The following is a 27042-nucleotide window of genomic DNA, read 5'->3' as shown; positions in this document are numbered from 1 at the left end:
GGGTTCCCAAAGTGGGCCGTACTGCCCCCTGGGGGACACTGGAATGATGTGGGGGGCTGGTAGTTGTCTCTGCTTTAATTGGGGGGGTGCAATTGAATTAAAATAAGAATTAACCTAACCCCAGTGGGTGCTGAGTAATTTTTCTCTTTTTTGAAAAAGGGGTAGCCAAATAAGTTTGGGAACTTTTGAGAGAGCTATAAAAATATTAGAATCCTTGTCTTATAAATGAAGAAACTAAAAGAACAGGTTAAGTGACTTGCCCATGATGATGAGCTGGCATCAGAGGTAAGATTTGAATCCAGATCTTCCTAACGCATAAGTTCACAACTATCCATTTTATCATGCATTCTCTCTAAAGACACTTTAGCAGTCTTTGAGTATTTTAAGGACTATCATGTGAAAAAAGGACTAGACTTGTTTTGCTTAGCCCCAGAAGTCAGAACTAAAAAGTTGAAGGTGTAGAAAGGCACATTTAAATTAAGTATAAGGGGGAAAAAAACCAAATTTTAAATTATTAATGCTGTCCAAAAGTAGAATAGACCCCTTAGGAGTGATAAGTTTTCTAGAGGGATTCAAGAGGAGACTCAGGTTACAACTTGTTGAGGTTATTTTAAAAAGATTTTTATTTGAATAGATGAATTCAGAATGTCTTTTCAACTTAAAGATTCTAGTATTAGTCAAGAATATATTTGGGGGGGGGGCAGCCAGAGTCAAGATGGCGGAGTAGAAAGAGGACTTCCACAGGGCTCCGGCTTCCACCTCACCCAATTCATGTAAAAGGGGAATCTGAACAAACTTTGGAGTTATAGAACCCACAAAATGACACAGAGAAGCTAACCTCCCGCTGAGGACAGCCTGGCAGGTAGGCAGGAGTCTCCAGCACAGTGCTCTGGGAACCGAACCCTCGCAAGCCCAAGGTTTTAGCCCCAGGGCGGGCCTGACCAACCACCGGCTGGAGGGACTTCAGCTCACCAGCAGCTGTGACGGTTTCCAGAATTATCAACACGTAGATGCTAAGGACAAAGTGAGAGGTCAGTGCAGTGTGGACTTTGGGGTCCAGTAGTAGGGAGTGCAGTCGGCCTGGCCCCCAGGGCGAGAAGCTGCTGAGGAGCCATGGCAGCTTCAGCTCCTGGCCTGCAGTTTGTAGGGGGACCAATCAACCAGTCTGACGGGTAATCGCTCTTGCTTTAACCTGCTTGGATCTGGATTGCGGTCTAGGGTGGAGGTCCTGGGGTGTGCAACTAGCTTGTCAGAGCATGTGGAGGCTTCAGAGAGGGCACCACCTTTGGCAGCTGAGAAAACCCCAGCATTTGGGACGAAGCTCCACTGTCTGGTGGCAGAGTCCCACTGTGGCAAAAAGCCTAGGGGTCAAGTGATTGAGTGGCGACATGAGCAGGCAAAGGAAGCAAATTAAATAGAGCAACCCAACTTTACACTCTTATTTTGGTGACAAAAAGGATCAAAGCATGGAACAGGAGGAAGACAGTGAAGTCAGAACTCCTGCACCAAAAGCTTCCAAGAAAAATTCGAGCTGGTTACAGGCCATAGAGGACCTTAAGAAGCAGATAAAAGAAGTGTAGGGAAAATTGGGAAGAGAAATGAGAACAATGCAAGAGAATTACTAAATGAGAGTCAACAGCCCTGACTGAGGAAAATAACACCTTAAAAAATAGACTAACTCAATTGGCAAAAGAGGCTCAAAAAGGCAATGAGGAGAAGAATGCCTTAAAAAGCCGAATTTGCCAGATGGAAAAAGAATCTCAAAAGCTCACTGAGGAGACTCATTGCTTCAGAATTAGATTGGAGCAAATGGAAGCTAATGACTTTATAAAAAATCAAGATGCTGTTAAACAGATCCAAACGAATGAAAGAATAGAAGGCAATGTGAAATATCTCATGGGAAAAACCACTGACCTGGAAAATAGATCCAGGAGAGAGAATTTAAAAATTATTGGACTACCTGAAAGCCATGACCAAAATAAGAACCTAGAAATCATCCTCCAGGAAGTTCTCAAAGAAAACTGCCCTAATGTTTTAGAACCAGAGGGCAAAAGAGAGGTTGAAAGAATCCACCAATCACCTCCTGAAAAAGATCCCAAAAAGAAAACTCCTCGGAATATTATAGCCAGGTTCTGAAATTCCCAGATCAAGCAGAGAATATTACAAGCAGCCAGGAAGAAACAATTTGAAAATGGTGGAAACACAATCAGGGTAGTGGCTAGGTGGTACAGTAAGAGCACCGGCCCCAGAGTCAGGAGGAACTGGGATCAGTTCCAGCCTCAGATACTCAGACACCCACACAAAATAACTGGCTGTGTAACCTTGGGTGAGTTACTTAACCCCAATTGCTTTAAAAGGAAGGAAAGAAGGAAGGAAGACAGGAAGGAAGGAAGGCAGGAAGGAAGACAATCAGGATAACCCAGGATCTGGCAGCTTCTACACTGATGGATTGAAGGGCTTGGAATGTGATATTCCGGAAGTCAAAGGATCTGGGATAAAAACCAAGAGTCACCTACCCAGCAAAACTGAGTATCATGTTTCAAGGGAAAATATGGTCATTCAGTGGAATAGAGGACTTTCAAGTATTCTTGATGAAAAAAACAACAGTTGAATAGAAAATTTGACATTCAGATACAAAAAGCAAGAGAAGCATGAGAAGGTAAACAGGGAAAAGAAATCATAAGGAACTTATCAAAGCTGAACTATTTTTTTTTTAATTAAGCAATCAGGGTTAAGTAACTTGCTCAAGGTTACACGGCCAGTTATTTCTGGGTGTGGTGCTGAGTGTCTGAGCCCGGGATTCGATCTCCAGGTCGTCCCAACACTGGAGCCGGTGCTCTTACTCGCTGAGCCACCTGGCCGCCCCTAAGCAATTGGGGTTAAGTAACTTGCTCAAGGTTACATGGCCAAGTGTTTCTGGGTGGGTGCTAAGTGTCTGAGCCCGGGATTCGATCTCCAGGTCGTTCTGACACTGAAGCCGGTGCTCTTACTCGCTGTGCTACCTGGCCGCCCCAAAAGCTGAACTATTTACATTCCTACATGGAAAAATGATAATTGTAACTGATGAAACTTTTCTCAGTATGAAAATAGTTAAAGGGAATAGAAATATATATATATATATATATATACACACATAAGTATATGTGTGTATGTATATATATATGTGTGTCTATATAGGAGGGTATATGGGCATGTGAATACATATGTGAACGTATATATATGTTTACAGGTATACATAGATAGAGGGCACAGGACCAATTGAATAGGGAGGGATGATACTTAAGAGGTGAGAGAGGAATATAATGAGAGGAGATGGAGAGAGACAGAATGGGGTAAACTGTCTCATATAGAAGAGGCAAAGGAAAATGGTTACAAAAGAGGGGAAGAACAGGGAGTCAAAAGGGAATGGGTCAACCTTATTCTCATTGAATTTGGCTCAGCGAGGGAATGACATACACACTAAATAGGGTATCTCACCCTACAGGACAGAAGGGGGGGAAGGAGATGAGAGGGGGGATGATGGAAGTGAGGGCAGGCTGGGGGGGGAGGGAAGTTGGAAGCACTTTTGAAAAGGGATAGGATCAAAGTAGAGAATAGAACAAGTGGGAGGTGGGATAGGAGAGAGGGAAATATAGTCAGTCTTTCAAAATATATCCACTATGGAAATGTTTTGCATAGCTACACATGTATAACCTATACTGAATTGCTTATCTTCCCAGTAAGGGTGGGTGACAAGGGAGGAAATGAATGAATCTGGAATTCAGTGTTTTAAAATCAAATGTTTAAAAATATATATATACAGTTATTAATACTATTTTAGATGTAATTGGGAAATAAGATGTATAGGCACTAGGGCATAAAGATCCACCATACCCTACTGGAAAAGTCGAAGGGGATATGGGAGAAGATATGGGAGAGAGCAGATTGGAGGAGGGGATGTGAGACCGCTGTTTTGGGGCAGTGGGTAGGGGAAAAACAGGGAGAAAATTTGTAACACAACATCTTGTGGAAATGAATGATGTAAACCAGAAATTAATAAAGCATTTGAAAAAAAAAAGTCTTTTAATGAAGAAATAGATCAAGAGTAAAAATAAAAAAGAATGTATTTATTCTGGGCCATGGGGCTTGATTATACTCAAGATTCCCATTGTATTTTACCTGCAAACGTTGCATGTTGTCCAGAGCATTTTGTTAAGGCATCATACATAGCACAGTCCAGCATCAGATTGTTACTTGAATCTTACATTGGTATGTACATGGAAATGAGCAACAGAGCAACCCAAAGATAAATTTGGAGTTAAATTAATCTAGATTCAATCCAAGATAGTAAAATAATTTAGAATAATACATTTGAGGGGCCAATATTCAGAGAGATGGTTTCCAGTAGAAGAGAAGTAGGGTGAGTGAAATCAAATCAGGGGGAGGTGCTGAGGGTAGTGATGAAGAGATTGGCTGGTGGTATCCCTCCCAAAATGAAGATACTCAATTTGTCTGCATGTTGCTTCCACTTAGAGACAGATTGGCTTAGAGAATAAAGTCCTGCTCTATCTGAATGAGGCATTTAACCTTTCTGTGTCCCAGACAATTCTCTAAAACTGTAAAGATGCAGACCACATATCATTGGTGTTCTGCATCTGCAGAGAGTTTCTGCATCCAACAGTTCTCTAATTGAGTTCTCTAAATAAAATCACAAGTCTTACCCAAATGAATTTACCCATCTTAACCACTCTCCCTCTTAGCATATTAGAAGTGAAAAGTTGAGGAAAACATCATACTTTGTGTTTTTTCTCCTTGATCTGTGCAGATCCACATAACTCTTTAAAAACAGGAGTATTTCTGTTGGCAACCAAATTCACTTGACCCTTCTTTCTTAATGGTTTCCTTGATGAACTCTGTACCTTTTCAATCTTAAACTTCCTTCTATAGATTTTAAGAGTTCTGAACCTTTTAAAATAAATTGCCTGTATTTCCTCCAGCATTTTAAATACATTTGAACATAATAAGATTTTTAAACAAATTTATACTGTGGTTGTCTCACATTATTTAACTTCACTTAACAGTCTTAGTATAGACATAAACTTTGCATTTATTCTGGAAGATAGTAGTGCAAAGTGAATGAGATGAATTCTTAAGATTAAGGACTAGGATTCTTAAAAACTGAAAAAGTACTACTAAATTTAAACTTCTAAGATTCTTTTAGCTCCAGATCCTAGATCTTTATACACTTAGAAGATATTTTCCTCATAACAACCCCAGTTTACAGATGAGGAGTGGATGGCATATAGTACTTCAATTCAAAATATAATTTAGTGCCTACTGTCTGCAAGGCGTTGTGCTTTTTGCTGAATGGTTCTTGTTCTCATGGAACTTCTATTAGGGTGACACAACATGTTCACAAGTAAATAAACTCAAAGTATGTGCAAAACAATATAAAGTAATTTCAAGAAAAAAAGAGTACTAATAACTAGGGAACAGAAGACCTTGTGTAGGAGGTAGTACTTGAGCTGTGCTTTAGAGGAAGCTAAGTATTCCACCCAAGTGCAAGGTAGAACGGAGTTTGTTCAGGATGCAGAGGCTATCTTATACATTGGCTCAGAAGTGGGAGATAATGGGATATTGCTCACAAAAAAAAGGTAGCAAGTTTGACTTAATAAATTATACATAAAGGGGATATGTAAAAGAGCGGAAAGATAGGTGGAAGGCCAGTTGTGGAGGGTTTTCAATGCTACACTAACAATAGTGTATTTTATCCCAGTGGCCACAGGGAAGCACTGAGTATTGTTAGGTGGGAGGAGGGGAGGTGGCATGGCCTCATTGTCAGATCTGATTTTTAGGAATATCAGTTTGGCAGTTCGTTATGTGGAGGATGACTGGAGATAGACAAGCACTGAAGTTACTGTCCTCATCTAGTTGAAAGCTTGAAATAGAATAAGATAAAAGAACAGCAAGGAAAGGGTAGATGTAAGAATTAAAGGAGATAGTATATGTATGACTTATCAACCTATTGGATGTGGGAGTTGGAGGATAAGGGGAGAATCAAGGAGGACAGGACTCTAAGGTTGCAAAACTGAGTACCTGGGAAGGATGGTGGTACCAGTCAGTCATCCAGCCTTTATTAAGTGCCTGACATGTGCCAGCCACTGTGCTGACTTCTGGGGATACAAAGGAAGGCCATACACACACAAAACAGTCCCTGCCCTCAAGGGACTCACAGTCTAATATGAGAAACAACATGCAAACAGCTATATACAAACAAGTATATACAAGAACATTTAGGAGTAGTCTCATAGGGAAGGCACTAAGATTAAGGAGGACTCAGAAAGACTTCTTTGTAGAGAAGGTAGGACTTTAGCCGAGACTTGAGGGCAGCCAGGGAAACGAGGCGGAGATGAGGAGGGATAGTGTTCCAGGCATGGGGGATAGTCAGTGCAAATGATTGGAATAAGGAGATGGAGTATCTTGTTTGAGGAAATAGTCCAGCGTCACTAGATTACACAGTATGTGGAAGGGGAGTAAGGTATGAGCAGACTAGAAAGGTAGGAAGGGGCCAGATAATGTATAAAGGGCTTTAAAAAATAAAAAGAGGCTTTTATATTTGATCTTAGAGGTGATGGGGAGCCACTGGAGATTAGTGAGTGTGTGATATGGTCAGTGCTTTAAGATGATTGACAGCTAAGTGGAGGAGGATTGAAGTGGGAGAGACTAGAGGCCATCAGTGGACCGTCCAGCAGGCTCTTGCAATCTATTACAGGCCTCGTTTGGTGAAGAGGACCTGAACGAGGGTGGTTGCAGTGTCAGAGGAGAAAAGGAATCATATAAGACACGTGATGAAGGTAGAAATGGCAGGCCTTACCAGCTGATTGACTCTAGGGTAGTGGAAGAGAATGAGGCATCAGGGATGACACCTTTATCTTGTGGACCTAGGGAAAGTTGTGAAGGATAGGTTTGGAGAAAATATGGATTCGGTTTTTGACTTATTAAATTTGGGACACATCTGGGGACAGGTAGATAGAGATATTAAGCAGGCATTTGATAATATAGGATTGGTGTTCGGGAGAGAGATTAGGCCTGGTCTTTTTAGATTTGTGAATTCTTCACATAGAGATGATGAGAGTAGATGATATCAACAAAGGAACAATTAGAGAAGAGGTCCCAAAACAGCTTTGTGGGGATTGAGGATGGCAGCACACACTTGGTAAATCAGAGGAGAATGAATCAGGGCAAGTCAGACAAGTAGAAAGAACAAGCAGCACCATGAAAGCCTGGGGAGAAGAGGGTATCCTAGAGTGTCCACAGCTGCAGCCACTGAGGGTCATCCTGATATTCAGGGCTCTTTTCACTTTTTCACTTGACCATATTGCCTCTGTTTTCTTATATAGTTGATAAATTTTTTTTTTTCTTTCCCTTTAAGTTGGGTTTGAAGATTATGGGCCAGATTGTGATAGCATGAGGATAACTGCCTTCTTGGACATTCCTGGACAAGATAATTTGACTCCACTAGCTCGATTGGAAAAGTATGCCTTTAGTGATAACATCTTTAACCGGTAAGAATTTCACTGAAGGTGGGGTGAGGAGGGAATGATTGGAAGTGTGTGCAGGGGGGATGCTATTGCATTTGCTGTGTTTAATTTCTCCTTTATATGTTTTCATTCAATTGTGTTATTTTTTTCTGTTTGTTTTTCAGTTAATTACCTAGTGAGACAGGAAGTTAAAAATGGCAGAATTTAATGGTGTTTAGATATTTAGGATTGCTAAGTGGATTTCTTTTAAGCTTTTAGAAAAGTAAAACAGATTGTTTAATTGAGATTAAAATGTCTTTTTTTAAATGGTATTTATTCTTTTCTTTGACTTTAGTTTGCTTGATAAATATTTATGTCAATGATCTTTTGTTCATTTATGATGTTGAGCTATTATATTCCCTCCCTAGACAGATTATTGCTAGAGGACTTTTGGATGTTTTCCGGGACTTCAGTAATAATGAGGAAGATTTCTTGACTGTAATGGAGATAGTGGTCAGACTGTCAGAAGATGCAGGTTTGTGAAATTATGTGAAATTTCAACTTATTTGAAAGAAGTTGTAGACTAACCACATTTTAATTCTCATTTTGAAAATTTGTGCTTATTAATTTTCAGTTATTCAGAACCTTCAGGCAATCATTAAGTTAGACACTGAAAACTAGAATCATAGGATCATTGAGCAAGAGCTGGGAGGGACCTTAGAGAACATCTATTCCAACCCCCCTCGTTTGACAGGTGAGGAAAACTAAGGCCCAAGGAGATTGTGATTTGGCCTTACTTTCCTGCCATTAATTAATCTCAAAAATTAACACAGAGAATCTTATATGAGTTTGATTTATAGTTCTGTTTTTCAGAAAATAATGTTGCCGTTTGCCAAGGCACATACAGGTTTTGTTTTGTTGTTTATTTGTTGGTGAATTTTCTAAACTGTTACCAAGCCATAAAGACACAAAACAAGTACAAGGCCTATTGGATTTGATTTTTGTGATTTATCTATTTTAGTCTGACCAGCAACATTTGAAGGTGCATCTTAGGTGGAATTTTCACCTTCTTTTCCTCACCCCATGTATGTAGTATAAAGAAAATGAACTCTATTTAGAAAGAATTGTTTCTTAAATCTATATGGTTTGATTTTATTCCCTGAAAAATTGTCAAAATGATTGTTTTTGTTAAGTGGATTTCTTTTAAGCATTTAGTGTATTTGTGCTAGTGAAAGACTTAAAAGTTAAGTGAATCATATAAAATAGTTAAGTAAATTCATTCCTCTCAGCGTCAGAGTCCTGCTTTAGAATTTGACTAATTTGCTTTGAAGCTTCCAAATGAGGTTTCTATTCCTGATCTTCTTTGAATGTTTCGGGGATCTGTGAGTATTCTTTTCACTAATTTACCATAAAAACTTCTTGATTTAGTAGATAAGTCTCAGCAGATTGCTCTGACTAAAGGATTCCTTGTCCTATGGCCATTTGAGGTGGTGAACATTTATGAGTTTTACTATCCTATCAGGCAACATAGTAGATCACTAAGCCCATTTCAGCTTGCACTGGCATACTATTTGAGAATCTCCAGGGTCATCTCCATGCAGTGATAACTCAGAAGAATAGGATTTGAGGGGGAAAGTGCCAGTCATGTGTCAGGCACTGTAATAAGTGCTGGGGATGCCAATACAAAGCAAGACAGTCCCTCCAGGAGTTTACATTACGTTGGGTGATATAACGTTTAGAGAGATGGAAATACAGTATTTATAGAAAATAAATACAAAGTAGTGGGAGAAGGGAATGCTAAAAAGCAGGGGAAGGGGAGTCAGGAAAGGCCTCTTGAAGGAGGGGGCATTTGATCTGAGCCTTGAAGGGAGAGGGAGGGAAGGGTTACATAGAGGTGGAGATGAGAAGCAACTTTCTGATGCTGAACAACCATGTGCTTCTGCAGCAAGTCTCTCATTGCCCTGGTTCCTGTTATTTCCTGGGGCTGTGAAAGTTTACCCTCAAGATTTCCTCTTTCAGGCCACTTGCAAGCACATGCAATTTCTGTGTGCCTTTCCTTCAAGGAAGTCATTTCCAGTGGTGGGAAGCGATTACTATGTGAGTTCAGGCATCTTTCTTGCTTAGAATCAATCCTGTTCTACTTCATGCTATTCTGTCTTCTGGATAGGGAAAATGAAATGAAAAATAAACAAAAAGCAGGGTTGCTGAGACTGTCACTTTGACTTAGTGATCCCAGTTTGGGGGATCTGCAGTTGCTCAGTAAGGGGTTAGTAGACATGCCTACACACCATGGGTAGACATCACCAAGATGCCTCTAAATAAAGGTTCACATTTATAATTTCATCAAGTTAATTGGAAAACTCCTCTAAATGAGTCTTAGATTCTTTTGGTCAATAACCATTATAAACTTCCCCCATTTAAGTATTTGTAGCCTAGCAAATCCATCTTGGGTCTTTGGGTCATATTAATCCATGATCCCAATTTTAGATATATGCTTAAAAGATTTTATTTGATAGTTTAAAACTTTGAATGGATTCTCTTTCAAATGAGTTACCATTTATTATGCCTTTACAATTAATAGAGTTGTAAATTGTATTTTTACTGTTTTGCCTTAAAAATAACTGGGATTCATAAATTGTAGGGGGATATATTTTATGATAAAAATCTTTAACGTATACCTTCTTATAGGAATTTTACAGTACCCTATAGATCTTGTACACATACTGTTGTATAGTTTTTTGGTTGCTGTTCGAGTGTGTTGCATGATGTCCCCTATTTGATTTATTTATGCCTTGAAACGGAGTTGCTATTGTCTTTTCTGTTTTATATGATTCACTTAACTTTTACATCTTTCACTAGCACAAATGCACTAAATAGACTTATTTTTAAAATACAAATCTCGTTTTCTTGATGATGTGTTTTAGGAAGAAAAGCTAGAAGTTCTAAATGTGTACTGTATCTAGGGCTTGTTTTATTTTAAATATAATTTCTTTTTTTCCTTTTTTTGTTTCATTGCCACAGAACCTACAGTGCGGACAGAGCTGATGGAACAGATACCTCCCATTGCCATTTTTTTGCAAGAAAGCCGACCCAACTTTCCATTGGCCTTCTCTGAATATCTTATGCCCATTGTCGTGAGGTATCTCACAGATCCAAACAACCAGGTTTGAAATTTTTTGAGCATTTCTTTTTGACAAATTCTGTATGGCTAGCAAAATTGTCTCTTATTAATTATACTAAATTCTTTGAGAAGAGGGTATGTTTTATAACCCGCCACAAGTTGATAGTTTTTAGTGTTAAGTGACTAAGGAATTAGTCATTCCATTTATTCAGGATCTTTCTAATTACTTGACAAAATAGATGTTTTTAATAGGTTCATTCTGACCTGCCTATTAAACACACATATACATCACCATGTCTATGAAAAACTTGATCTCAAAGTTTCTTCAAGCTACTTTCTTCCTGTTTTCTGAACCTACTACCTTCATTCTTCCTTCATCCATTTATTCCTTAACCTTGTCATCTGGCTTCTGTCCTCACTACTCTATTGAAACTGTCTTCAAAATTGTACTGGTTTAGAGGTGATTCAGTTACTATGTTATAAATTACCAAATCATACTCATAGAAATTGGGAGCTCAAGAGGACTTTGAGTCACCTTGTATAACCCCTTCATTTTATAAATTCTTTGGTCTTTTCTCAGCCCTGATTTTTCTTGTTCTCTCTCTTGAATTTGAGATCATTGACCACCCTTTCCTTCTCTTCTCTTTTGGCCTCTGTGACATGTACTCCTGCCTCTTACTATTCTTCCCTAACTTCTTTTCCTCCTTCTGTCCTCTAACTATATCTTCCCTGAGGCAAAACCCTCTCTTTTAACTTTCTTGTATATTCTTTCTTTTGGAGAATTTGTCACCCACATGTCTTCACCTCTTGTCTCTATTCTCACATTTCCAGACTGAACTCCTCTCCTGAGTTCTAGTTGGACATCTTCAGCTGCCTATAAGACACTTCTACCTTGATATTCTGTCAGTATTTTAAACTTAAGTTAACACCAAATTAATCACTCTCTTCTCTGCAAAATAGTTTTTACATTATAATTTCCCAATTTCTGTTAAATTTCATCTGGGCTTGAAACCTTGAAGTTAACTTTGACCCCTTTTCTCTCACTACTCCATATCATTTGGTTACCAGTCTGGCTTGTCACACCTTCTAATGTCTTATATTTGTCTCCCTTTCTTTTTCTGGAAAGCTATCATCATTTCACACCAGGATTATTGCAGTAGCTTACTAACTAATCTTGTCTTTGATCCTCTATTTTTTCCAGTCCATTTTAAATACAGCTTTTGGATTAGTCATCCTAAAACCCCACTTTGATTATGTAGCTCTTCTGCTTAAAATTTTAATATGTGTGACCTCCATGTCATGAGTGCAAAGGTTTGATTGATAATGAATATAACAGGTTATATAAAGAGAGGTTAGGAATACACATTTATATCTCAACTTTGCTTGAATCTTTTTATATTTTCACCTTGTTTCCCCACTTCTTTGGGAGGTAATTTCTTTAAATCTGTTGTTATCTAGTGTGTAAAGTACCACTATGTCTGTTTTTATTTTTCTAAAACCTTTTCTTTTTGAGATTTTATGGGGTCCAAGCTCTTTCAGTCTTCATGATTTTACAAGTTTAGTCACTTTTTACTTAATTTATCTCCCCCCTCACTCCCACCTCAGTTTCATCTTTCCAATTTAAAGAGTCCTAGGTTGGGTTTTTTGTTCATTTGTTTTTGTTTTATTTTTGGTCAGTTTCCATATGGAAAATGTTCCTTTGCCTTAGTCCTCTTAATTATCCTTCTCTGATCTTGTACTAACTTCAGTACATCTCTTTTGAATTATAGTAACCAGAACTCTTATGTTTGGTGTGAATGGAAAGTTAAGATGCTGATCTGTGTTGTTTCTAACTTTCTGTGTCTAAGAAAGAAGAAAACCTTTTAAAAATAGTTTTAAACACTTTTATATTTCCTTTTCCCCACCCCTTTTTTAAAAACCATTTTAGGTTAGGAAATCAAGTCAGGAAGTACTGTTAATTCTATTGGAACAGGATCTAATTTTTCAAAATGATATTGAAAACAAAGTCTGCCCAATACTACTGGACCTGTCTGCTCCAGACAGTGATGATGAATACAAAGCAGAAGCTGTGAATGTAAGTAAATCGTGGTGATACCTACTTCATATATTTATATGGTAATTTGTATGAAATGATTGTTGTACAGCTTGAAGTATACTTTTTGGCTTAGTTAATATTTGTTATGTTTTCAGCAAGTTATCTATCTTATAATTTATGATTTTATTATTAAAAACTTGCATTTTATTACAGAACATCTTTGGGGGGGTGTTGGGTTTTTTGGTAGTTTTTTTTTTTTAGTGGCACTAGCTCTTTAGTAAGGATCCCCAACCTTTTTGTGAGAAGAAAAACTTCTTCATTGCCCTAGAGCCTTGAATTCATATTGGAGGTTAGGGGTCCTGATGATAGTAATATCATTGAATAGAGGAGGGAGATGTGGTACTGCTACCAACTGTGTCTTTACCAAGAATGACAAGAAAACTTGGAGAGAGGAGACACAGTGTAACATTAATCAGTTAAAAGCCTATGATATAAAGTTCATATTCTATTGATAAATTCTAATTGACAGGTTTCAGTCCCTTTACTCTATATAGCATTGGTATTTAAATCAGTTAAAAAATAAAGCTAAAGCAATTGTGATAAATCTTATAAAATGCGTACATTTGTATCTTGTGAGTTCAGAATATTGATTATCAAACTCCATATATAAGGAGTTAATTTTATAGCCTTTGAAAGGATAAAAATTATATAAATTTAAGTAGTTATTTAAGTTTTATAGTTATTTTATTAAAATAAAATTATTATATAAGTTAAATGTTATGATAATGACAACTGTAATTGATGAAGTGGGAGGTCCTTGTTCTTTATATTTAAAATGCCTTGTACAATTATGTACTTGATGCTTTATTGAAGAAGTTAGCCATGGTTTTAGAGTTATTCTTGAAGAATTGAAGAAAGTCTTATTTATGAGTTCACTAAGATGCAAAGAAGAAAAATCTTTGCCATATTTGAAGAGAAAAGAGAATTTTGTTCAAAATACGGAAATACTATGTGTTATGGAGCAATAGCTCCCCTAGAATTTTGTATGTAGTAAAACACATAACATCTGATTACTTGGCATGCATATGCCTTTTATGTTCATTTTCTGCAAGTAGAAGTTTAAGGACTGGCCTTTTTGACAAAATTATATTTGTATGTTCTATAAGTTTATAAAAAAGGTTTGGTTTGAAAAAGTGATTAAGTTTAAATTCTCAGATATTCTATGAAATCCCTAGTTTTTTTTTTTTAAAGCAGTTAATTACATTGATTCTTGAAAATGAAACTAAATGTTGCCATTAGTAAGGGTATTTGGCATATGACCAGTAAACCTCTTAGCCATTTAGTTCTTTCTTCCATTTTGGAAGTCAGGCAGGTTTCCAGGGTGACATCTGATACAGCAAGAGGTCTTATCATGAAGACTGACATAATGAAAAATAGGGTTTTCTCCATTTTGTCTTATTTTCTCCATTTTGTTTTATTGCCAAATACCACATTATCCTCAGTAACATTCTTTTTTTAAAAATGTAAGTATTGAGAGTGTCTTAACAAGCTTGTAAAAACTTCCTTACAAGACTCCTTCATGGTATAATTATAATTAGCTATTGTTTTGCTTGGTAAAAATAATATTATTTTAACTGTTACATCCATATATACATGTCTATAAATTTGACTGAACTTCATGTAAAATTCTTTTAATACTAAACATATCTCTGCTTTTAAGATGGTTGGTGTAATATGGTTTTTTTGTTTGCTTATTTTTCAACAGAACTATTTTAAAAATTTGACCTAATTACAGAATTTATAACCTTGTAGAAGTCTTGTTTGGTGAAATTTGCTTTGAGTGCTTGAAAACCCCTCCAATCCCATCTTAGGCTGTTTAAATCCTGTCTTTCTTTTTTAAGGCCCAAATCAAGTGCTATACCATCCATATTGTATTGCTAGATTCCCCCAGTCAATAATGATCTTTACCCATTTAGACCTAATATATCACTTGAATCGTACCTCTCATGCACTTACTGAGCGTCATTTTTTGCTACAGTTATTTGCTAATAAATACCAACCATTAACCTTACCTAACAGCTAGCCTCCTAATAAATATGTGTGGATGTTGAAGTTTGTCGCAGTCAATTCAGATGAGGTCTTATCTTAACCTTGGAACTATTAATCTAGGCCTGACAATGTTACAGAAGTGGTAGGGGAAGAGGGCTCCTAAAGTAAATGAGAGGGAAGAATTTCTTTATTTCATACATCTTTGCTTATCTCAGGAAGGCAAGTTTATTTTTTAATTTAGCAGTAGAATTGCCCCATTATCTCTCAAGTTTTTTCCCTATATTAATATTAATCCTGCATATCCGTTTTTTCTTATTATCAACTAGAAAATCAAGAAACATGAACATTTACATAGACAAAAAGAGTAGACACAGAAACTCTCAATCTATTACATAAATTTTACATTTATATAAACTATACACAGATAGTGTGTGTGTGTATAAAATTAATATGGTAGTTACCATACCCTGTCTTTATCTCCTTTCTGACCCTCCTTCTTCTGCTTTCTTGTTTATATTTTTTAAGTGTTTAATTTATACTTTTATTTTTCTTTGCCTCATTATCATTACTTCTCTCTGACTCTCACCCTCAACTTTTCTCCCTACCCATAAAAGCCCTTTATTATAACAATTAACTATGGTCAAGCAAAATAAGTTTGTGTTTATTTTAGTTGTTCCTGAAAATGTATGCCTTATTTTGCACCTATTGTCTAACACCCAAGAAGTGAGAGACGTCTTTCATCATTAGTCTTCTGAAGTCACGATTGGCCAATTCACTGATCATAGTTTTATAGGCTTTTTAAAAAAATAAATTTTTCATTATGGATTTGAGAGTCAACAACATATAAACATTTCCATATATACAAAGGACAGGAAAAAGTTTTCTTATGAAACTGAATTTACTATGTATAATTTGGTCTTTTAAAGTATACTTTATTTTAATAAGCCTTACTTGTCTGTTCCCCCTTTTGAACTTCTGCTCTCTTCTGTGTAATTTTAAATGTTTCATTGATGCTCCTTCTAATTTATTTTTTTTGGTTTCACTGTCCCTTTGTCCTCACTTTGTCTTAAAAACCCTCCTTTGTAATAAATAAGTATAATCAGTCTATACTGTTTTTGTCATGCCTAAAAATGCATGTCTCATTATATACCTATCCATCACCCTTCCACCACGAGGTGGGACGTATACCATGTCTTCTAAAGCCATAATTATTCATTGAATTTTTCAAAAGTCTAAAATCTTTAAAACTTCTTCTCCTTTATAGTATTGTTGATAATGTATAAAATGTTTCTTTTGCTTTTCCTTACTTTACTCTGCATTTATTTATACAAGTATTCTCAGATTTATCTGAGTGTCCCTTTTGCTATCTCTCAGGGAACAGTTGTTTTCCATCTCATTCATATACCATAGTTCATCCAGTCTTTTCCCACTTGATGGATACCAACTTTGTTCCCAGTTCTTTGCTACTGCAAAGAGTACTACTATAAATATTTTTAGTACATATAGTTCATTTCCCTTCATCTTTAATCTCTTTGGGGGCATTAGACCCATAGCGGTATCCTTGAGTCAAAGGATATGTACAGTTGGATGACTTCAATGTATATTGTTCTAAATTGCTTTCCAGAATGATTGGACTAATTCACAGCTCCAAAAATTTTTATGATATTAATTAAAGGTCCCTCTATGCATATACTTTGTAGGATTTTTTAGCTTAAAGAAGTATTGTACTTTGTCAAAGACTTTTTTATGATTAGTTATACTGATTATATATATATATATATATATATATATATATATATATATTGCTTTTTGGAGGACAATTGGGTTAACAGTGACTTGCCCAAGGTCACACAGCTAGTTTTTATGTTACATGTCTGCGGCCAGATTTGAACTCAGGTCCTCCTAACTCCAGGGCTGGTGCTTTATTCACTGTGCCACCTAGCCACCCCTATGCTGATTATTTTCCTAACTTTTTTCTTTATTATTGTTTTTTAGCATCCTTTTTATTTTTAGTTTCAGATTCTCTTCTTCCTACTCCTCCCCCATCACTAATAAAGCAAATATTATGATGTCAATTATACATGCAAAATCATGCAAAACATATTTAGCCATAATTTTTTTAAAGCAAGAAAAAGGAAGTGAGAAAATTATACTTCAATTTGCACTGAGTTCATCATTTCTTTTTTTTTTTCATCATGTCTTTGGAATGTATTGATCAAAGTGGCCAAGTCTTGATCATCATTAAAGTATTGGTGCTCCAGCCCTTTATTGTAACTCTGTATATGTCTTTCTATTTCAAGTGTGTCTTTTGTTTACAACATGTTGTTGGAGTCTGGTTTCTAATCCATTCTACTGTTCAGTTCCATTTTATGAGTTAGCTCATCCCATTTAAATCACAGTACCAATTACTATGTGTTTCCCACCATCCTGTTTTCTTCTGTTTATCCTTTTCTCTCTTTTTATCTTGTACCTCCTCAAAAGTCTACCTCCCTTAATCCAGTCTCCCTTTATCATCCCTACTCCTACTCCCCATATTTCTTATCCCCTTCCCCTCCTATTTCCCTACTGGGTAAGATAGATTCTATACCCAACTGAGTGTGTATATATATTTTTCCCTCTTTTAACCAATTCAAATAAGAGTAAATTTCAAGCATAGCCTACCACATCCATTTTTTCCTCTATTATAAAAGCTTTTCCTCATATGCCTCTTTTGTGTGAGAAAATTTTCCCCATTCTGCCTGTCCCTTTCCCTTCTCCCAATGCATCCCTTTTTCTTGCTCCTCCAGGAGAAAATATCTCCCAACATAATCAACTCATATCCATACTTTCTTTTAACTTTCCTAATAGTGATAACGTTTGTAGGAGTTATATGTATCATCTTCCCATAAATGAATATAAACAGTTTGACTTTGAGTCCCTTATAAGTGCTCTTGCATATTTACCATTTTATGAATCTTTGGACTCTTACTGTATTTCACCCCATAATCGTGGCACTCTGGGTGTTGAGGGTTTTTTTTCCAATCCAAAAATTGGTTTGTAACCTTTCATTGTGTAATTATGGCATGGTATAATTTTGTTGGCCACACTGCTTAAAAGGTAAGCAGAGCAGCAGTGTATTCACCAATGGCATATGGATACACATTTATCTCTTATGCATTGAGGGCCACAAGCCTAAAATTCTCAGTGCACACACATTGTCAGTATATTTCCAAAAGCCGACTTGTGTGGTTTGTTTAGAGCACTGTATTACTAACGGTATTGTCACTCAACCCACTGAACAGCTGTAGGCACAAGGGGAGTGTACAGGCAGGTGAAACTGCCTTGAGTAAGTCACATGATATGGTAAGACATGCATCTTCCCCCACTAGCTAAGCTGTATAGTTCAGTGAGTGAAAAGTCAATGTGAGACTGGTGGAAACTAAAAGACAAGTAAGACTAGCACAGTTTTTTTAAAAAGCTTCACATAATGGTCATACCCCATTTTTTTGCAAAAAAAAAAATGTTGACGTAAAATCTGTGACAATTATGCAGTGAAATATGGTATGTTTGAATGCCAGGCAGGTTTCTGTTCCACTCAGAACTTTTTATCAGGTATGCTTGAGATCCTCTGTTTCATTAAGTATCTGTTTTCCCCCCAAAGGATCATACCCAGTTTTGCTGAGTAGGTTATTCTTAATTATAATCCTAGTTCCTTTGCCTTTCGGAATGTCACATTCTAAGCCCTTGGCTCCTTAAACATGGATGCTATTAAATCTTCTGTTATACTTACTGTGGCTCCATGATATTTAAATAATTTCTTTTTGTCTCCTTGAAGTATTTTCTGCTTGAGCTCTGAAATTTGGGAGCTCTGGACTATAATATTCTTGGGAGTTTTCATTTTTGGGTCTCTTTCAGGAAGTAATTGGTAAATTCTTTCCATTTCTATTATACCCTCTAGATCTAAGATACCAAGGCAGTTTTCCTTGATAATTTCTTGAGTTGTGATGTATAGGCTTTTTATTCGATCATGGATTTCCAGTAGTCCAATAATTCTTAAGTTATATCTCCTTGATTGATTCTCCAGGGCAGTTTTTCTGCTGAGATATTTTACATTTTCTTTTATTTTTTCATTCTTTTATCTTTGATTGTTTCTTGATTTCTCATGAATTTCTCATTAGCTTCTACTTTCCCAATTCTGGTATTTAAGGAATTATTTTCTTCTGTGAGATTTTGTACCTCTTTTTCCCTTTGGTGAAGTGTGCTTTTAAAGGAGTTCTTTTCTTCAGTGAATTTTTGTGCCTTTTCTACTATTAGGCGAATTCTGTTCTTTAAGATGTTATTTTCTTCAGCCTTTTTTTTTTTTTGGTTCCTGCCTTTTTTTTTTCCCCAGTCATTCAATCATGTCTGATACTTTGTGACACCATTTGGGATTTTCTTGGCAGAGATACTGGTGTGGTTTGCCATTTCCATCTCCAGCTCATTTTACAGATGAAGAAACTGAGGCAAGCAGCATTAAATTACTTGCCCAGGGTCACACAGCTATTAAGTGTATGAGGCTGGATTTGAACTCAGGTCTTCCTGACTTCAGGAAGTTCAGGCCAGGCACGCTATATACTGCACCATCTAGCTGCCCTATTTTCTTAAACTGCTCATTCTTTTTTCATTATTTTCTTGTATTACTCTCATTTCTTTTCCCAATTTTTCCTCCACCATTCATCTCTAACTCTTCTAGGGATTCATTCTGTTCTTGGATCCAATTAGCAATTTTTTATTTTGAGGATTTGCTTGTAGCAGCTTTCACATTGCTGCCTTCTAAGTTTATGTCTTGGTCTTCCCTGCCACTATAGTAGCTTGTTATAATCAAGTTCTTTTTTTTAATTGTTTGCTCATTTTCTCGGCCTATTACTTCACTTTGAACTCTATGTTAAATTTAGACTTTGCTCATCTCGGGGTGGGAAAGACCTGTGCCAAGCTTTATACTTTTTTATGCTGCTGTTTTCAGAGAGTTCTGGGGTCTGCAAGTTTTTGGTTCTTCCAGGGTGGTTTTGTCCTGGAAGAGGTATGTGGTCACTGTTTTCCTGGTTTGTGCTCTGGTCTTTACCCACAAAGGGCCCTTGCTCCCTTGCAATCACAAGTGCTAGTGCTTCTCATGGATCTGAAACTATAACCATGTCTCCTGATCTCTTGGAATCACAAGTGTGCTAATGCCCCTCTTGGCTCTGAAACTATGACCAAGGCCCCTTCTCCCTTGTGATCAAAAGCACTCTTCTCTACCCTGGAAATGTGATCCAGAATTGCTGAGGGCCATAGAATTGCCGATTAGCACCAGCTGCACCCACAAAGGGTCTTCTTTAATCTCTGTCTGACTAGTTGTCCAATCCCATATTCTCTCTCTGGACTGAGGAGAGCTCCCAAAGCTGCTGCTGCCGTCATGGCCACCTCCAAGACTCACCTCTGGTTCTCTTACTATACTCCAGGCCTGTGCCCACCTTAGTATTATAGACCTCTTTTGTGGACCTCCTAAATTGTCTTTGGACAGTATAAATGTCTCCCTTTGACATTTTTGTTGGCTCTGTCACTCCAAAATTTTTATTTGAGGCATTATTTTAAAGTTGTTTGGATGGGAATGTTTGGAGAGTTTAACTGGGTCCCAGCATATACTCCCTTTTTTCCTAGTGTTGAACCATCCTTTACATCTCTGGTATAAATCCCACATAATCATAATGAATGATTTCTTGGATAAATTATGATGGTCCGTTTGACAGAATTTTGTTTAAAATTTCTCAGTGTTGATTAATAATATTGATCTGTAGTTTTCTTTCTGTGTTTTATTTTTCCTGGCTTAGGTATTAGAACTCAATCATCTCATAAAAAGATTCTGGTAGAGTGTTTCTTTCTCATTTTTTGAGTAGAATTTGTGAAGAATGGGTATTAACTTCTTTAAAAATTTGATAGAATGCTCCACTAAATCCTCAGGAACAAGAGTTTTCTTTCCTTTGGTGGTTCCTTTGCAGCTAGAGCTATTTCCGTTTCTGAGATTGGGTTATTTAAAATCTTTATCTATATATACTTATGCAAGTTTGCATATTTTGTAACTTTGGAAGTATTCTTCTGTTTCTTTTGCTATGTTGTATGTTGTTTCATCATTATAATTTTCTTTTTTATATAGTATTAATTCTATGATTTGTTCTTTGGCCTACTTGTTATTTTAGATTTTAAGTCTCCATTGGAATCTGTATCTTGTTTGTGGTTTCTCAACTGATTACTTTTTTTTTAACTGCCTTATGGTTTGTAAAGGAGGTAGTAAGCATTTCTGACTTTTTGCATTTGTTGCAGTATTTTTGTGCCCTAGTACATGTTCTGTTTTTGTAAATGTTCTTTGTGGTGTTCAGAAATGTGTATATTCTTTTCCAGTTCTGTTTAGATGATGCCATTTCTTTTAAATCTAACTTCTCCAGAAATTTGTTCAGTTCTATATTTTTCCCTTTTGTTTATCTTTTTTTTAGACCCATCCAAAAGTAAGAGAGGGATTTTTGAAATCTCCTGTCACTGTTGTGCCTACTATCTATGTCTTTTAGTACCTCAGGTGTTTCCTTTATGAATTTGAATGCTAAGACATCTGGAATATATCTTTATTATTGATACTTTTTTGTTATCTGTGGTTGCTTTCAGTATAATGTAATTCCCTTGTTTATCCCTTTTTATTTTTTGAAGGCTAGCTTTTACTTTGTCAGATAACTTGGTTGCAACTTCTGCTGTTTTGGATTCACTTGAGAGTTAATAATTTCTTTTCCCATTTCCTCAGTTTTATATTATGTATGTCTTTGTTTTTTAAATGTGTTTCTTATAGGCAACACATTGTAGGATTTTGTTTTATTTTCCAATCTGTCACTCTTTTTCTTTTTATTTAGTTATTTAATCCATTTATGTTTAAAATTATGAGTTAGGTTTATATTTTCCTCCATCTGTCTAAAAATATTTTTCCATGTTATGATTTTTCCCCCATCTTCTCCTGTAAACATAGCATTATGTTGCATCAGTTACTTAATCTTTTCTTGATGTGATCCTATTCTCACTGGCTCTCTTCCCCTCACTCCTGAATCCCTTATTCCCTTTTGTTATTCCTTTTCCTTTATGGTTTTGTTTATTAGTTCCTTTATCCTATTTTTATCTGGTTATATATTTCTTCCTCTCCTTTTCCTTTCAATTAATCAAGTTGATCCACCTTGCCTCCACCCATTCAGCTAGTCCTATTCATTTGTTTTAAAAAAAAATTTTTTTGTGCCCCTTTCCAAAAAAGATTTTCTAACTCTTTCAATTAAACATCTTTTCTTTGTGTTTTACTCTAGATCCACATTCTGATTCATGACCCCTATAATCATCCTGGCTCTCTCTTTTCTCTGTATTCAACATATGATTAAAGCTTCCACAGTGTCTATTCTTGTCTTTCCCCTCCAGGAACTTTTTGCCAGTGCCTTGTAGGGCTTATCCTGTGGATTCCTCTTTTCCTTTGTGCTTCACTCTCCAAACAATGCCAGTTATTGCAAGCTGTTAGGGAGGAAACTGCCCCATGGTAGGGCCTCTCTCCTACTACTGGTCTATACCCTCTCTGGAAATGTCCTCCTTGTGTCCATGCTTTCCTGCTCCTGGTACATCACTTGCCCCAAAGAATTCCAGCTCCCCCTGTCTCATTATAGACAGGTAGACATTTCAATCACTAAATCCCCCAGGTCAGTGAAAGGTCCTCATCTTCCTTTACTAATTATCCCCCTTCATCTGTAAGAGCTTTCCCCTCTGGAATTCCCTCCTACTTGCAGAGTAAGGCTGCCTTACTTTCACCTTTTCAGTCTTTCCCTCCTTCTCCCCAATAATTTCCTTGTAGGCTCTTTTTCTGAGGCTACAAAAGTCACCTTACCCTTATTGCTAACTCTGTGTGCTAAGCTCAGAACATCACACATTCTTTTCTATCACCCTGCTACCCTCCCCCCCTTTTATGGACACTCCCATGTTGTGATGTAGTTCTACCAAAAACATTTTTTATTTACCCATAAGTAGAGCATGTTGCCAGGTTTTGCCATAATGCCACAGGTCTGCCTCTTCACTGTCACCCCTACTGGACTTTTGCTTTCACCCCTGTTGTCTTATATGTATTTTTAAAGTCTTTTTTTTTTTTTTTTGCTTTTTGGAGAGCAATTGGGATTAAGTGACTTGCCCAAGGCCACATGGCTAGTAAGTGTGTCAAGTGTCTGAGGCCAGATTTAAACTCAGGTCCTCCTGATTCCAGGGCCAGTGCTCTATTCACTGCGCCACCTAGCCACCCCAAAGAATCTTTTACTGGTGTCTTTTGTCACTTTTGCTGTTGCTGTCCTTACCTTCTACATTTATTCACTCCTTCTACATTTCTTTTTTTGGGGATATTCAAGAAACAGATAAACTCTTCATCTCTGGTTTTCTTACTAAAAATGTTTCAAATACCTTTTATTAAATATCCATCTTTTTTTATTTATGAGCAAGCTCGATTTTCAGGATAGAGCATATGTTCAGTTTAACCACGTATCTTGGATTTTGCAGCCTTGGGGTTTTTGGGGTTTTGTTTTGTTTTGTTTTGTTTTTTGGACACAATCTAAGAGTTCTTTCCATTGGTATTTTATTTTCTAAATTCAGAAGTTTGGGGCAGTTCTCATTTATGTATATGTCTGTACACATAAGAATATATATATATTATTGACAGAATTTTATCATGATGCCTTTACATATAATTTTTCCCTTGTCTAACTTTAATTCACATCTCTTATTACTGTTGCTTTGTTTTTGTTATATTTTGTTCCAACCCCTACATATGGATAGTGCTGCATATGGAGTCAAGAAGACCTTCATTCAAATCTGACCTCAGATTTGAAGTCTTCTGTATGACCATTGGCAAGTCACTTAACCTTTGTTTGCTTCAGTTTCCTCAAGTGTAAAACTAGGAAAATAATCAGAATTTACTTTACAGAGTAGTTGTGAGAATCAAATAATATTTGTAAAATGCTTAGCGTAGTGCCTTACAAATAGTAGATACTGTATAAATTCTTATTCCTTTCTTGTCATTTTAGCTCTGTGTGAATCTATATGTTTCTAGTATGTTTCTTATAAGTAACATATTGTTGAATACTGGTTTTTAATCTATTCTACCATCCTTTTCCCTTTTGTGGGTGAGTTCAATTCCATTCATGTTCACAGTTGTGGTAATTGTTTATTTCCCTACAAAATATCCTCTTATACTTTTTCTTTTTTCTACTGTAATCCATCTTTACAAAGAGGAAGAGGAAAGGAAGGAATCTGATTAACACTAATAATCTATAATGGAAGTGATCTGTTCTTAGTACTCTGCCCCTTCTTTCTTCACTAAACCCAGGCTACAATCTGTTTCTTACCCCTTAAAAGTTTTGGTCTCAGCTTTATGATAATATCTCTGAAGCTGATGTGTTTTACTTGGTATATTATTCCCTCCTTCACTCTTCTTCCATTTATACCATCCTATCTCTTTCCCTTCCTAACCTGTTTCCCTCTTGTGTTTAATGTATCTATACCAAATTCTGTGTGTGTGAATGTTTTTTAGCCTTCTTTATCTGGTTCAGGTAAAAAATTATAGGAAAATATGACATAAATAAAAGTATTAATGATCGGCAAGAAAATGCTTTTATTTATGCCATATTTTCCTATAAAGTGGGTAGTAAACAGTTCTCCATAGATAAAGTGTAATTGTTCTTGCAGGCAGAAAAGTTATCTGCATTCTGCAATTATAATGAATAGTTTTTTTCTCAACAGATTTTAATATTGTATTCTTGATTTTAAAACTTTTTATGTTTAAACTTTTTAAAATTAATTTTTGTGGTTATACATTATAGAGAATAATAGGTAGCTCTGATGAAATACGTGAAAAGTCATGCCATAAAAATAGTCCCCAGAGTCCAAAAATTATTTCTTGTGACAAAGATACTAGATTTAAAATGCTTTTAGTTTTGAGAATCTTTGAGCTTTAATGGAATAAGTTTGAGTGAATGTGGCTAAAGGGGAGGGATAGATATGATTGTTTTTTAGTCCTCTCTCTCTTTTTTTTTCTTTTTGGATGGGGGAAGAAGGCAGGGCAGTTGGGGTTGTGACTTGCCCAAGGTCACACAGCTACTAAGTGTTAAGTGTGTGAGGCTGGATTTGTACTCAGTTCCTCCTGACTCCAGGGCCGGTGCTCTATTCACTGCGCCACCTAGCCACCCCTTCATTCTTTTTTCTTTACAGATAAAGAAGACTTGTAATTTTTAAATAATGCTTTGAGTATGGTACCTTAATATTTTTCTAGAGGTATCTGTAGCTAAAAGATCATAGGATTTAGAGCTAAAAGGAACTATAGATATTATCTAATTCAACTCCCTCAGGGAACTAAAACAGAAGTTAAACTACCAATGCAGTGTCATAAAAATAGTAAAAGAAGTAGTCATCTCACTCTGAATTCAGTGCTCTTTTCTACCATATTATGCCAGCTCTAAACAAGAAAACTTAAGGACAAAAAAATGTGTATTCTCTAAATTTTAAAAAGGTGAGGGCTGTACTCATTTCTGTTATCTATAGACTAATTATTATTCATTTCCTTGATTTTCATGTGAGTTTTTTCCTATCAAATAAGGTATAAACATATAATTATTTTAAAACACCAGTGTTTAAAGATGGGGTATGAAACTAAAAGAGTTACAAGTTAGGCCTTTTTTTACATTGTTCAGACATCATATATAACTTTGGGAATGTTAAAATAAAGCACTGGGTCTGGAGTCAGAAGACATAGGTTTAATCCCTGTTTTGCCACGTAACTGCTTATATGATCTCGGGCCTGCCACTTGACCTTTCTGGGCCTTGGTATCCTTTTCTATAAAGTAAGTGGTTTAGCCTATATGATCCCTAAGAAAACATTTCTTCTAGCTCTAAAAATGTAATGATTAAAAAGCAGGTTGGGAAGATTCTTAGTTTTAATTTGATTTCATAATTTAACTATAGTATTTGTAGTGTTTATAGTAGGTATACATTGGTTTTTCAAGTAATTTTTTTTATTTTTATAGATAATCTGCAAAATGGCTTCAATGCTAAGTAAAAGCACAGTTGAACGCCTGCTGCTTCCACGATTTTGTGAATTGTGTGGTGATGGGAAACTCTTCCAAGTTCGGAAGGTTGGAATATCTTGTGTCAAACATAATATGTGTTAGATTTAAAATTAAATTATTCTACAATTTCTTGACTAGATAGAAATGGTCTGGTTTAAAAATAGATTTATCCTTTAATAGAATGCATAAACTATGTTTTATTAGTTTTCATTGTAAATTAATAGAAATAGGAAGATACCATTTTATGTACACGTATGAGAGCATTGTTTGAGGACAAACTGAAAGCAGGTTGTGAAAAGGGGTTTGAATTAGGTTTTATTGCATTCACTGAATCCAGTGATGGACAGGAACAGCCTAAGCATACTCTGTTCCTAGGTATCTGGAGATATCTACTCTATTTCTGTGTTCTTAGTCCATAGACTCCTGCACTTCATGAAAACTATTTCTCTTCTGGATCTTGACTTCAAATCCACCTCCCTACTTAATCAGTAGGGCCATTGGATTCACCATGTTTAGGGAATATAAGGGCTATATTTTGTCATTGTTGATGGCAATGTGCATTTATGCATGTGAGACTGATATAAAGAAAAATTATTATATTTTTACAAGTCTTATTATTCTTTGGTGTGCTTTTTTTTTTTTTGGTGGTGGTGGTGGTGGAAGTGATGGGAAGTTTTAAATTAGGTGCACTTACTATGTACTTGTGGATATATTCAAGTTTTTGTTAGCTGACTGACAAGAAATATACTTATTTATGGTTCTTGCTTGCTTGTTTGTAGTTTTTTCTTTTAAGAACCAAAGGAAGTACATTTCAGCTAACTAAAAGTAACAGGTAGCAATACTTTTTCCTTACTTCAGGTCTGTGCTACAAATTTTGGGGATATCTGTAATGCTGTTGGACAAGAAGCTACTGAGAAATTTTTGGTATGTGACATTTAAATAAAAGTAATTTCTAATTTAAAATAAATTTTATATTTATGTTGCATTTAATATGGAATGAACTTTTAATTTTAAGTCCTAAATTGACATTTATCCATTTAAAAAATTAATATATTCAAAGCATTTTGTTACTGATAAGTAGAATATGTGCATCTTGGTGGCAAGTCTTACCTTTGTAATTGTATCCTCAGCACTTAGAATAGGGCCTAATATAATAGGTGCTTAATAAATGCTTGGTACTTGATTGAGTAAAAGTAAAAGAAACACCATCTAGTAGAATTTAAAATT

General features: G+C 36.1%; 1 protein-coding gene across 3 annotated transcripts in view; it reads left to right on the top strand.

Moving 5' to 3' along the window:
* Positions 1-27042, top strand: part of LOC138149452 (serine/threonine-protein phosphatase 4 regulatory subunit 1-like) — a 76357-nt gene that overhangs the window by 24691 nt on the left and 24624 nt on the right. For 2 of the 3 annotated variants that reach the window (XM_069072469.1, XM_069072470.1), the window contains 6 exons: positions 7412-7544; positions 7928-8034; positions 10521-10663; positions 12548-12694; positions 25774-25881; positions 26674-26739. In XM_069072469.1, coding sequence (XP_068928570.1) covers positions 7412-7544; positions 7928-8034; positions 10521-10663; positions 12548-12694; positions 25774-25881; positions 26674-26739 — 704 coding nt within the window. Of the gene's footprint in view, positions 1-7411; positions 7545-7927; positions 8035-8133; positions 8254-10520; positions 10664-12547; positions 12695-25773; positions 25882-26673; positions 26740-27042 lie in introns of those variants that run through there. The other variant, XM_069072471.1, reaches the window with a different exon arrangement.

The sequence above is a fragment of the Petaurus breviceps genome, unplaced genomic scaffold, assembly GCF_028583685.1.
Source record: "Petaurus breviceps papuanus isolate PSGF00001 unplaced genomic scaffold, PetGlider_PUasm1.0 90847, whole genome shotgun sequence".
Taxonomy (NCBI): Eukaryota; Metazoa; Chordata; class Mammalia; order Diprotodontia; family Petauridae; genus Petaurus; species Petaurus breviceps.
This window is presented reverse-complemented; position numbering and strand designations above follow the sequence as displayed.